At 43.2% G+C, this 14,069-nt stretch overlaps 1 protein-coding gene across 1 annotated transcript in view; it reads left to right on the forward strand.

Annotated features, from left to right (window-relative positions):
- GMCL1 (germ cell-less 1, spermatogenesis associated) overlaps positions 1 to 14,069 on the forward strand; it is an 81,710-nt gene that overhangs the window by 39,550 nt on the left and 28,091 nt on the right. Inside the window, exons 7-10 of the mRNA XM_075273038.1 lie at positions 6,082 to 6,147; positions 8,405 to 8,489; positions 10,658 to 10,748; positions 12,759 to 12,902. Coding sequence (XP_075129139.1) covers positions 6,082 to 6,147; positions 8,405 to 8,489; positions 10,658 to 10,748; positions 12,759 to 12,902 — 386 coding nt within the window. The remainder of the gene's footprint in view (positions 1 to 6,081; positions 6,148 to 8,404; positions 8,490 to 10,657; positions 10,749 to 12,758; positions 12,903 to 14,069) is intronic.

The following is a 14,069-nucleotide window of genomic DNA, read 5'->3' on the forward strand; positions in this document are numbered from 1 at the left end:
AATAGATGAATTAGACCCAATCTGTGATATGTTGACTAAAAGTGGGAATTTTGCTTAACTAAAAGTGGATTTATGCAAACAGTGCAAATTAGAATAGCATAAACAGATGTTGCTCCTGTGAATGGAATAGTAGAGTGATAGGGGTTCATTTGGAAAGATGGAGTCCCTATTTATCAGAAATACACCAAGTCCAATAGGTAAAGAGCAGCATGAGCATAGATAGCGTGAATGGCAGGCAATGGGGGTACTAACCCAGGTTAATGGCATATAAATCAGCATAAATGGCAAGAGTGACGAGCATGAGGGCACTAGCCCAATTAAACAACATGAGAGTCAGCATAAATGGCAGACATAAGGGTGCTGGCCCAAAGTATAACATGAAAGTTAATTTAAAAAACATGAGTGGCAGTCAGTGAGGGCATTAGCCCAAATAAACCCCAAAATTATCGGCATAAATGGCAAGAGATGAGGGCACTGGCCCAACTAGGTAACATAAGAGTCAACATAAATGGTGAGGCAAGGCAAACATGAGGGCACAAGCTCAGATAGACATCATATAAGATGGATTGGACGGCATGAGGGACAAGCACAGGGGCATTGTCAGAGAGGGATAGTAAGGAATAAACTGGTACACTTACCAGAGGCACGTCGGGCGAGATGCGTGCCCGTCTGGAACGAGTGCCGTTCTTTATAGTGTGAGGGACAGCAGTCGCGCGCGCTCGAACCTGAGAGCGCGCATGCGCACTGTGTGACACGTGGAGTTCGGGCGCCAAGCTTACGGCGTCCTGAACCACGAAGTGCGCATGCGCCCGCGCTTCTGCCCGGACACATCTAGAGCTCGCAGAATTTGATGTACGCTGGCTTGCTATGAGCTGTCGGGGGAAACAGTTGAGTGAGGTCATCTGGTCCCACAAATATGTTTAATTGATTCAGAAGTAATCACATGTAATGTACATATGGAATTGCTAGAGGATATGCATTTTGGGAGATGGCTATTAGAAATAAAGATGCCAGGATGATGCCTAAATAAAGGGTCTATGTTAATTTATTGTTATTCCTTTGCATGTAAATAGATTAAATGTGATGTAGGGGGAAAGGTGACCGGAGGCTGTATGGACTGTGTTGATTGGATTGTGATTACTCGGATTTGAACAAATGGGTATATTGCTGAAGAAAAGAGAGGGACTAGAGGCTGTAAAAATGGAATGGGATGTGACTGACTAATGCGAAAGATGGAATGAAGAATTGTAGTGGAGAAATGGGAATAAAGCGAGGAGAGAAACGGATTGGACCTATATATGTGTGGAGGGGAGAAAAGGGAAAGGGAGGTGGAAGAATGGATAGATGTTGATGTGTTTATTTGGTGACATCTTCCGAAGCAATATTCAGTCCCGCAGGATGAAGGGTGTTTAGACGGTACATCCAGTACATCTCTTTCCGGTTAAGGACTTTGAGGCGATCTGGAGTGGAGGGGGGAACACTATCGATGGGGATGACTCGGAAATTGGAAAAGACTTTCTGATGGTACAAAAGGGCATGGCGGGAAACACTATGTTTTTTGAAGCCATTTGTTACATTACACCTATGTTTGCTAATGCGTTCTCTCAGGGGTCTGGTTGTGCGCCCAACATACTGGAGGCCACATGGGCACTCCAGTACATATACTACCCAGGTGGAGGAGCAGTCCAAATGAAATTGTAAGTTAAATGATTCTTGTGTAGTGAAACTGATAAAGGATTTGAGTTGATGGCCAATTACAAGACGACATTTACAGCGTTTGCTCTGACACTTAAAACTCCCTGGTGAGGTAGTCACTGGATTGTCATCGCTATGTTTTAAAGGGTTAAGTCTACTTGGCGCTACAAAGTTTTTTAGGGATTTCGCCCTTCTGTAGGTGACCCCTGGTTGAACAGGCAGGATTCCCTTCAGAAATGGGTCATTAAGTAGCACATGCCAATGAGTATTAAGGATGGAATGTATACTTTTGTGTGACGAACTAAATGCTGTAATGAAATTACAGAGGAAATCATTGTTCACAGGTTTCTGTGCTGGTATGAGGCAATCTTTTTGTGACAAGATACTAGCTTTTGCCCTTGCGGTTGTAATGATGTCAGGTGGATACTGTTTTTCTTTAAATCTGTTGACTAATACCTGACTCTGTACTACATAGTCCTCATCTCTCGTGCAGTTCCGTCTGATACGGCGGAACTGCCCAAAAGGTACATTGTGCTTCCACTTCGAATAATGCAGACTTTCGAAGTGCAAGAGACTATTACAGTCCACACTCTTAAAGTAGGTTTTAGTGAATATCTCATCTTTGTCGCCAACTAGGAGTAAATCCAAATATTCTATGGATATTGGATCGGATTTCCCTGTGAATTGTATCCCGTAAGAGTTGTTATTTAGAAAGGTGCAAAAGGCATCGAAATCTTCGAGAGTGCCTTCCCAAATAAAAATCAGATCGTCGATATATCGACGATAGAATTTAATGTTGGTAGTCCAGGGGTGTACTGAGTGGATATACAGTTTCTCAAAGGAGCCCATAAAGAGATTAGCGTAGCTGGGGGCCATACGGGTCCCCATTGCTGTGCCTTTCTGTTGAATAAAAACCTGGGACTGAAATTCAAATGTGTTGTGATTGAGGATAAAGGCTACGCCTTCCAAAATGAAAGTGCGCTGTTTGGTGGGTATTGTTGAATCAAGAATGAGGAATTCGTTTACTGCGGACAAACCTAAATTGTGCGAAATATTGCTGTAGAGTGCGCTGACGTCAAGGGTCGCCCATCTATAGGTGGGTTTCCATTGAATGAGAAGGAGGTCATTGATCAGACTAGCTGAGTCTTTAAGATAAGACTGTAGAGATGTAACGTATTTTTGTAGATTGATATCTATATATTGGGAGAGATTTCTAGTGATGGAGTTTATACCTGAGATGATCGGTCTACCGGGGGGGTTTTGTGCGTCTTTATGTAATTTAGGCAGGTGGTAAAAAATTGCCAGAGTAGGGTTCTTTACATTGAGGAATGCAAATTCTTTGTCTGTGAGGATACCTTTTCTGTGGGCTTCCATTATGAGTTTGTTATAGTCATTTAGGTGATCCTCCGAGGGATCCGAAGATAAAGGCGAGTAGTAATGTGTATCGGACAGGATGCGTAGTGCTTCTCTAACGTATGTTTCACGATCTTGAATTACTATTCCACTCCCTTTGTCTGCGTTTCTTATGATGATATCAGTATTGTCCCTGAGTTTTCAAAGCTTTCCTTTCGTTGTACGTGAGATTATTGTCCCCATGGGTGGAATGTTTATTTAATTGTCTGAAATCAGCGGCTACTAATGAATAGAAAGTTTCAATATTGCTTCCTCTATGATAGGTCGGATAGAAACTAGACTTGGGTTTGAGTTGAGTATTGAAAGGAGGGGGCTCATGTGTTCTTGATTCCTCTGAATCGGTAATATTGATGGATACCGGATGGTTGGTAGAAGGTGCAGTAGTAGCTCCTATATTCCTAGCCGGATTTCCTCCTACTATTGAGAAATGACGCTTCAGTGTAAGTCGTCTAATAAAAGTATTTAGATCTACAAATAAATCTACCTGGTTGGGTCTTTGTGTAGGACAGAAGGACAAACCCCTGGAGAGAAGGCTGATCTGAGTGGGGCTTAAGCAGTATTTTGAGAGGTTAAATATACTGTTGGATTGTTTAGATTTTTGGTTTTCTTCCTGTCCGGACTTATTTGTTCGTCTGTGTTTGAGGCCTCTTCCTCCTCTACAGCCTCTAAGATGTTTGGTCCTATTTTGGTTTGTGATATGGGTTCCGGGAGTTTTCTTTTGTGGGAAACCGGATTGAAATAGTCTGTGATTTTGTTGAATAGATTGGTTTCTGATGTGTGGTAAATGTTTGGAGGGGGTCTTGCCTCTAGGGTCGTGGGAGATTTGTTTATACATTGAGGAAGGGCTAAAAAAAGAAACCATACTGGTGTTATAGGATGAATTATGAAATGTTTGTTCTGCTAAGGCCACGGAATGATTAATCTGGGTTGTAGTTAAAGGTGAATCCGGTATGGAGGTGTCCTCTGCATCAATCAATGAATCTTCCAAGTCCTCTACGAGGGAGGTGTCATTGGACGTGGGGTGTATAGAGATTTCCAAGGGGTCGACCGTGATATGTCTGATAGTAGGTGTATGATTAAACGACATGGACGTGCCTGGAGATGTAGCTAATTGAATATAATTATTGAAAAGGGTGGCAGGAAGATTGAGAGAGGTGGATTTGGTAGCTAGAGGAAACTTGGTAAAGATACTTGACATGGGGTCAGTGTTCGATTGTCCCTGGTGGGTGTGGGTGGAAGTCCCCTCATCAGGGGCATTTCCAAATGACCCTCGTGTGTCAGCTGTTTGGATTGCAGACTTATTCAGATGTGCAACCCTCCTGTAAGATGTAATAGATTGTTGAGGGTGATTTTTTGTTGATTGCATTGGTCTTGGTCGGATCTCAGAGTCAGAGGGGATTCTAGATCTAGACCATTCCTTTTGGAAAGAGGGTTTGTGATTTCCCAGAAGAGATTGTTGTCTCATGTTATGAGAAATGTCATTCTTGGGGGTCCATCGGGGACGGGGGCGACCCTGGATGGAGTGCTGTGCCTGCCTACCAATTGGAGTGCTGAAATGTTCTTTGGAAGTTGAGGGATGCGGGCGAGAGGACCTAGATTGGATGTTAAGAGGGGGTCCGATGGGTTTATTGGGTTTGTGTGCCCAGAACCGTATGTTTTTATTTCTATAATCTGCCCTATCCCTATTGAGTTTGCGTGACTTATATTCAAGCATGCCCCTCTCTATATTCGCTATACGAGTTTGGAGAAAATTGTCCATCCTTGTATAGTCAGGGTGTTGGTTATGGATTTCTAACTCCTGTGTGAGTTGTGTGATTTGTTCATCTAGACCTGAAGCTAGATGGCGACGTTTTGAAATCAGTAATTTAAGCAAATTTACACTACAGTTATGTAGACAAGCCTCCCACTCCTCTGAAAAGGATGGGTCATTAGGAAAGGAGCTATCAAGTTTGAGGCGGAGGCCTCTAGGTATCAAATCCTCTTCAATGTAGATTGATAAAAATTTGTAGTCCAAGGATTGTCTGGTCTCATCAGTTAGTAATTTTTCTAATTTCCAAAAGAGATCGCTAAGATCAGCCTTGGAGATGAAACCCGAAATTCCTTGTTGGTTGGGGGCCGCTGTATTGGCCCCATGGGAGGGAGGACAGCCAGTAGGATCCTTTTTGGTATACTTCAGAAACAGGTCCTCCCTTTTCACAGCGCATTGTCTGATGTTGTCCATTGGGTTTGAATGAGAGCAGCTTCCAGGTGTCAAAGGAGGGCGAGTGAAAGAGCTTCGATGGTAATTCGAGAGATCACTTGCTCTTGCACGGTCCGTAGACCGGTGGAGAATGCAAAACAAAAAGACAGAGACACCGAGCGCTCAAAATATGTCAACCCTTGTATAGGGAAAATGAAACTAGTCTCATGAGAAAAATAGTAATGACCAAATAAACCCTCTCACCTGAAATATCCTGAGATAGCGTGCACAGGGTAGATGGATCGGGTGAGGGTGGCAGCGGTTCCGTGGATGAACACCGGAGGTCTGGGAGCAATACAGGAAATGGAAATGATCAAGGATCCGCGCTCAGAGGCTCTGTGCTTGTGGAACTGAAGAGAAATGCTTATCTTGCTATAGAGTAACCTTCACATCCTGAAGACATTGATTGTTTCTTCTTCATGCCCACATAATCTCCTAGGTGTGAGAGAGTCCTCTCTCCTATTCCTGGCTTTTGCAGTAATTGACAGGCCTGATGTGCTATATCTAGCTGGGAGAGTGCCTAAATGATAATCCCCTGGATGTTACCACACTAAATGTTCCTCTTTGTCACATGTCGCCTTGCCGACAATGCTTTCTGGCTATTTTCAGCCTCCCTAACAAGGCCTGTATGTCATTTTTCCTTCTTTCACGTGAACTTCTGTGGATTGTGTCAGTGCGCCACATGCTGCAGTCGTCTTCCATTAATGATCGCCTTCTTTACTTTCTCCCTCCAGGTGCCTTGAGTGGCTTCTGAACAACTTAATGACCCATCAAAGTGTCGATCTGTTCAAAGAGCTAAGGTAAGTAATACTGGATAAGGCCATAAACTAGTCTAATAAAAGGGCCTGTCCTACTTCACTGAAAGAGATCATAAATAGGACAACCCCTTTAAGTTGCATTAGTTACATTAGTTGCATCTTCCTTTATCGAAGTGCTGATTGTATGCAGTATTATGTCACCTAAAGGGGTTGTCCCTTTAGAGATAGTTATCCCCTATCCAGATAAGTGTCAGTTTGTTGGAGTCTGAACGCAGAACCCTTGTTCTCCTGCTCACCAGGGGTCTCAGAAGTCCCTCTAAAGCTTCCTTGTGAATGAAGCACCAGGGCATTTGTGCGACTGGTTTTGTTTCAGTGAGATTGCAGCCCTACAGAAACGAATGGAGCACCAGCTACAAAAGCGCGCTGGGACGTTATTCACAAGGAGGCTTCAAAGGAACTTCTGAACCCTTGTTCTTCCGATCGCTGGAGGTCCCACCAGCCCAACCCTGAGCAATCTGAGACTTATCTGGAGAAGTGTCTAATGGCACAACCCATTTAACTACAATGTACCCACAGACTGTAAGTAGAGAGTGAAGAAAGGTTTCGGTGGGTGAACAGGTTAAAGCTATGTATCTCGTAAAGGACATCTAGTATTAAAGGTCAGCAGTAACTGTGAGATCTTGAGTTGTTCCTTTCCTTGGGTTTTTACAGCGTCTAATCTGTTCAGCCCTTTCTTACATGTTCTCTAAAAATGACAACATTAAAGTGTCGCTGCTATAGCTCCTATAGGGATTGTGTCTGCACTCCTGGAAGGCCCGATGGCTTGGTTGTACATTGATACTTGGTTATACGTTGATACTTGGTTGCCCTCTCACATCATTTCTACATAAGCCATTTAGGAGTCTAGGGAAATAGGCAAGAAAAGCCTGAAAGAGTGAATACATTAAAGGAACCGACCTAAGAGAACATTTTGCGGGCTTGTTTTCATCAGGTATTTCTTAGTTTAGATGGAAACATACTGTAATAGTTTTGTGAGTGATGTGAAAGCACTAAAGGCAAAATAAGTTGTTCTTATGGAGGGAACACAATAATTCCCAGTAGTAGTCTTCTGATGAAATATGGAGTTGATTTGTAAGAGTTATGTGAATTATTGAATCTCGGTGGACGTCACTATTGTACATTTCTTCATATACCATAGTTAGCTTCAGGCCGAAAACAGATTTCCATTGCTTTGCCTTACTGCCTGTATGAGGAATAGGGGACCTTTTATGTCAATATAAGCATGATGTCTTCATACTTACTAAGGGTGGCTTCACACCTGCGCCCGTGTCCGCTTTAGGCAATCCGGAGGGTTTCCGTCTTCTTCCCTGAGAAACGGGACAGGGGACAGAAACCCAAAAGTCCGTTTTCAAACCCATGCATGTTCGACTTTGTGTCCGGTTAAAAAATACAAACAAACGTTTCGCCATGGACAGGCACAAGTGGCTCACGGGCAGTCACTTTGTCAGCCTATTCAAGTGAATGGGTTTGAGAACTGACTGTCGGGTTTCCGTCCCCTGTCCAGTTTCTTGGGGCAGAAGACAGAAACCCAGCAGGATTCCCTAAAGTGGACACGGGCGCAGGTGTGAATCTAATTGTCTATTGTCCAGCCCCTTAGTAACTTGTAGTTTGTCTATATTGGTTTTGTTGCCCTTTGATACACCACCTGTCTTCTGAATTAGGATTTTAGTGTTCAGATATCTTTCTCTGGTGTGAAATATAGATAAATGCTGCTGCACACCATGTAACATGAGAAAGTGAAAAATTTATTGGTACACATATGCCATGAATAAGTTTGTAAAGCATATAGTAAGCACTAGATCATTGTAGTAAACATATAACGTTTCGGTCATTACAGACCTTCCTCAGATAAGATCTAGTGGATAGCAGAGTGCACTGTGGAGTCATGGCTCCACATGTTACATGGTGTGCAGCAGCATTTATCTATATTGTACTAGAGTCGCAGGACTCTGTCTGCTAGCACCCAAATCCTTTGTACATAAGTGTGCGGTTCCATTGCCCTCTATATATTTCTCTGGTGTGAAGACTGCGGAATATAAATTGCCTAAGCAAGCTCAGTGCAGATATTGAGTCAGCAAGGGATCCTTGGAAAACGCTGGCTGTAAAGCCTGCAGATTTATGAATATTACCGTGCACTATCTGAGGATGTGACCATTTCACTGCTTTTTACATGAATATGCTGTATACATGCACGTGTTAAAGTATTTATTTTTGCTTTTCTTAACTTGTGTTTTTGCAGCATCAATATGATGAAACAGCTCATCTGTTCTCCGGATCTGCTTGTCATGCAGGTAGAGATGGATGTGTACACGGCTTTAAAAAAGGTAGGAGAATCCATAAAGTCCACACAAAATTTTTATGATATTTAAAAATGTATGTGAAAATGGTTCACATGTAAGATTAGTCACTTACTAGTGTACGGTCTGGAGCAGAGATGCCTCTGTACGCCATTTTTTTACGTGCAGTCACATGACCATCACCAGACATTTAAAGCCTCTTTTTATGATGTCTGGTATTCCCCTGCTAGTTGTACAGGAGGTAACGCCTCACCTGCTTGTGATTTCCACCCTCCTATCTGGACCCGGAGGAGTTGTGTGGTAGATGCTAAACAGCAGATAATGCAGAGTCAGTAAGCAAAAGAATAGCCTTAGGAATTGTAATAGGGGGCTTACAAACCGCTGTAAATAGGTGCGATGAATGGTAACGTTTATCCTTTACATTGGTAATCCCACCTGCAACAAGCTGTGGAAGCATCAAAACAAAGGTGCTGCACAGCCCTGGGAAAGATTGCAACATGTAGGTATGAATAACTTTGTAAAATGACTTCTCGCCACGCTGGGTTGACACTTGTGTTATTCCTTTTCCTTTAAGTTCACTTGTGTTTTGCCTGAATAGCTCAACAAGCTGTATACTATTTTAAAGTGGGAATCAAAATCCTAAAACTTTACAAAAACCTGAGGGACTGGCCGAGAACTGTGTCTGGCTGTTTCTAGCTGATATTGAGGAATTTTAGTAGCTTTGAGCAGAGCAGCATGCACTAAAAGGCTATTTTCTACTTTTCCTAGCTACATATAGCAGTTTTTATGCTCTGCGTCTGGATAGCACTACATCACGCTGCCTCTCTCCTCTGCATAGATTGTCTGATCCCTAGAAGCCTCATTTAGATTTACTAGTATTCCTCCATAAAGCTTCTCCTGCCGGCCCCCGAGTTGCACTCAAAAAAGCTAAAGATAAGATGATAAAGTTCTGTCAACAGCTCAGTACTGGCCGGTCTGTACCTACTACTAGCCATTCCTAACTAACTCAACTCCTACTTACCTGTGATACGGACTTTCTGGGCACGGGACATCAGTTCTTCTCACGCTTGCACAATAGAGACAGAGTACAGGCATGCTTAGATTAGAAAACGTAGGAAACGTAAACCAAAAAGTAATGGATACTTTTTTAACATTTTTCCTTCTCCATTAGTGATTTTAGATGATACTTGTGTCCCAGGGCCGAGGTTAGGACTTGAGATGGAGGAGTGGTAGTGTCCAGACACATTAGCCCAAGTTACAGGAGAGGTGAAATCTTCTGAGTTACATTGCAAAGCTGATCGGAGTCCTTTAGGCCAAAAGGGGGAATCACATCATGGCAGTTCCCATAGCTTTGGGAATTCAGGGATGTTAATAAACCGTTCTTGGGGCTGGTGAGCCGCTCTTATCACTTTAATAGGAGCAGTGCTGCAAGTGCTGGATGGCCACTAGCAGCTTTTGGCACCTGGAGACTGCAAAAACGGATGATCTGTGCGGGGCCCAGGTGTCGGACCCCGATGGATCACATACTGGTGGCCTATCCTGTGTTAAGATTATCAGTATGGAAACTTGATTTGGGACTGGAAAAACACCTTTAAGTAGAGTGTCCAGACAGTGTGACCAATACTTGAGTCAAATATCTTCTCTCAGCACGGTGACTCAGGATCCTCATTTTATTGTTTGCTGGGGGTTCCAGCAGTCACAAATGTACAGTATCCTGTATCCTGTGTGATAAATATTGTTTGTGGGACAAAACGTTTAAGCAATAGGCTGAAGAGGACCATACATGGAGAATATGGTCCTGTAATGGGATGATGAATTGCTCTTTAGTGGTCAGATCTTGCTATGAGTACATGGGGTTTTTTGCCGCCATGGTGTCCACATATTTAAGACTTGGTCATGTAGGAGATAGTTGAAAGGACTTCACAACTATATTCCTCCTCAGCGGACTGTTGGAGATTGCCCCCCCAGCAGCCAGAGACACAAGCGCACCCATGCTTCAGTCACAGGGAAGGTTCAGAGGGCTTTCGTTCGCCATTCTGATCGCTAGGGGTCCCAGTGGCCAGGCCCCAGCAATCTGACACACCTTTGGATAGGGACGAAATGTAGTTGCCACAACCCCTTTTAAGGCTTGTTCTAAGCAGTGTGTAATAAAATCACATGGGTGTGAACGATCTTCTTAATTTTTCTGTGTACAGTGGATGTTCCTGCAACTAGTGCCTTCTTGGAGCGGCTCCTTAAAACAGCTCCTAACCGAAGCGGACGCCTGGTTCTCCAAACGCAGGAAAGGTTGGTAAATCTTCTCAATTTAGACTAGCATACACACAAAAAGTGCTACATTATCATATCACACCACATCTTCAATGTTTTCTATTGGAGAAACAGTCATAGACAACTCCCAACATGCTCCATTCACTTCCATGGGAGTCCCAAGAACAGCAAAGCAAGTATGCATGCTGGGAGTTGTAATTTTGCAACAGCTGGAGAGCCGAAGGTTCCCTATCCCTGGGTTAAGGTCATCTGAATAAAACAGTGTTGAATCAGGGTCCCTGTTGGCAAGATTTTGTCAATTTGTAGATAAGCTCTTTTGATCAATGAGGGCATTGTCATTGCTCCAGAGAACTGAGCCACAACACCCTGACTATCCAAAGAGCTGAATTGCATATTGACAAAAAGACTCTCGTTTTTCAAGGGGAAGAGCCTGCTAGGTTAGGGTCATTTGAATCTATCTGTGAGAGCGCATTAGTTTGCTGGGTTCTGCTGACAGGCTCTCTTTAACCACTTCCGGACCGCCCATAGACTATATACGTCCGGGAAGTGGTTGCCTTGTTCTGCCAGGACGTACCTATACGTCCACCAGAACACAGCAGCTGCACGGAGACCGTGTAGCTGCTTTCACTAGGAGCCGGCTGTAACTTCAGCCGGAGCTCCCAGAGAGAAGACAGGGCAGATTTATTACCTCCCCTGCCTTCTCGATTGCTGTGTATACAGCGCTCAATGAGCGCTGTATACACGGCTATGGACGCAGCCGTAAATCAGCTGCCCTCTGACCCGGCAGACACGTGATCCGCCGGGCTCAGTGTCCTGCCAGAGCTGCTGGGTCCTACAGGACTCAGATCAGCTCTGCATACTGTGTATAGCAGCGTACAGGAGTCTGTATTTCTCCTGTAACTGAGGTTAAATGTAGCAGCCCCAGTTATAGGAGAAATCAGCCTCAAGTACAAAAAAAAAAGTGATCAGATGTCCCCAAAGGTCTCTTATCACCTTATGGGGACACAATCTGGAAAAAAAAAAAATATAATAAAAAAGTTTTTAAAAAAATGTAAATAAAATAATAACAATAAATAAAACGCCGTTATTAAAGGTTATAGCCCCGCCCCCGACGACACCATACAAAATAAAAATTACCGTAACGGAGAGGAAAAACTATTTTATAAAGTTTTTCAGTGACACTTTTTCTGTTATTAAATAAAAAAAAAAAATTATAACTTGAAAACCAGACACAATATCCCTCCTATTTTGTTTATATTTTCCTGGATATAAAAAAAATTAAAACACATTTGAAAATAAAAATAACATAAAAATAAAGCCCTATGTGTCCCCGAAAAAAGACGCAAAAATTAGTTGACTAAGATATACGAGAAAAATTTTACAGACCTCAAAACCGCACATACAAAATAAACCTAGAATGTGTCTGGTCCTGGACCACAAATTGGCCCGCTACTGAACTGGTTAAAAGGAGTCTATCGGTAGTAAATTGTACCTTGTAGAGTTAATTCTTCAGTTTTCAAATAGGATTCATATTCAGCTTTGGAGCCCCATTTTCATGTAAAATGAGAGGAAAAATGATTTCCTGAGGAGCCAGAGCTGAGACTGAAGCCCAGGCAAGCTAATGCATATTACCAAAGCAGTTTGCCCCTCAAGTGCATGTAAATGAAATGAATTACATGAAAATGGGACTCCAAGGCGGAATAGCAGAGATATATTTGGAGACTTTAAAATCTCCTCTCCAAGCTACTAGGGTTAGGTTTATAATCCATTTACTTCTGACAGACTCCCTTTTATGTTGCACACTACTGTAAATAAACACCGGTTCCATCTGAAATGCCACACAGAAATAGACTATCATTTTTAGAATTTGTGGGAGTCACCTTTTGATTCTCGCTTTAGCCATACTTGTGGATATGATGTGTCTGTATCCGAAGAGTGCTCTGCGTTTTGGAGGTGATGGTACTAATCACTGTTGTGAGAATTTTCTGTGAACCCGGGAATGCGTTCTCATACAGTCTGTTTCTTTAGAATTGGAAGATTCCGGCATCACCTTTCTAGAAACTGAGCAGGGCTGCCCTTTTGTGCCAGTATTCAAGCACCTGCGTATGCAGTACATCATCAGTGACTTGGCATCGGCAAGGATCATTGAACGTGACGCTCTGATCCCTTCAGGTAATATTAGACTGTGTGACTGTCCTTCAACACAGGTTCACTGAAATGGCAGCGGGTGACAATAAAATGTCACTTCTCTGTTTACCAGTGTCTTGTCTGTTTTCTCAGCTCGGCTTGTCTAACAATGTCACATATTACACATTACGTACTGCTTTTACTTTGTCTATGGAAATATTGATGTATTATATGAGCACAGTCAGGGGCATTATTAGAGGGGGAAGCAGTAGTGTTCACTGCTGGGCCCTGAACCCTTAGGCGGGCCCAATGATCCCTCTCCCTGATAAAATATACCACTATTCTAAGTGGCACAAGGTAGGTAAGGAGCTCATCACATATTTTGCACTGGGTCTCTGGCGCTTCACATTATTCCTCTGAACATAGTCCTTTTATATGTTTTTTACTTTATTTTGTAAGGTTGTATATCTGCGTAAAGTAGGAAATAAGCACCGCAAAAAGGACATGTGAAAGGAGACTTGCTGGAAATGTAATTTAAAGACGATCTTTCACCACCTCCACCGATTCTGGTTCTTTGGTTCTTAGTATTTGTTAATAGGCGCCACTCCATTGAACCCAGCACAGCTGGAGTTTTCTCTCTAGCCGCCACAACAAACAGATGCAGGTAGTTTTGGTGTCTGTTGTACTATTTAAAGGGATTCTATCATTACAATCCTGTTTTTAGCTAAACCCACGTAGGAATAGCCTTAAGAAAGGCTATTCTTCCCCTACTTTTAGAAGCCTTTTCTGCGCCGCCATTCGGTATATATTCCTGGATTCTTCATTACGGTAATGAGTTCTCTCACAGCACCAGGGGCGGTCTGCAGCGCACAAACAGCACTAGGGGTGTCACCTATGCTGCGAGAAAACTCTTCAGCGTCACCAGCTTCTTGTTTTCCGCCTCTACTCTCCTGTTCGGTCGCAGGAAAATGGCTGACTGACATGCAGAGTTGGCCATTTTTCTGTGGCCGAACAGGAGAGAGGAACAAGAAGGCAGAGGCGCTGGAGAGTTTTCTCGCTGAACAGGTGACACCCCCAGTGCTGCGGATCGCCCCCAGTGCTGCAAGAGAACTCATTACCATAATGAAGAGCCTGGGAGTATATACCGAACGGCGGCACGGAGAAGACTTCTAAAGGTAAGGGAAGAATAGCCTTTCTTAAGGTTATTATGAT

The sequence above is a fragment of the Leptodactylus fuscus genome, chromosome 5 (genome assembly GCF_031893055.1).
Source record: "Leptodactylus fuscus isolate aLepFus1 chromosome 5, aLepFus1.hap2, whole genome shotgun sequence".
In the NCBI taxonomy this organism is placed as follows: domain Eukaryota; kingdom Metazoa; phylum Chordata; class Amphibia; order Anura; family Leptodactylidae; genus Leptodactylus; species Leptodactylus fuscus.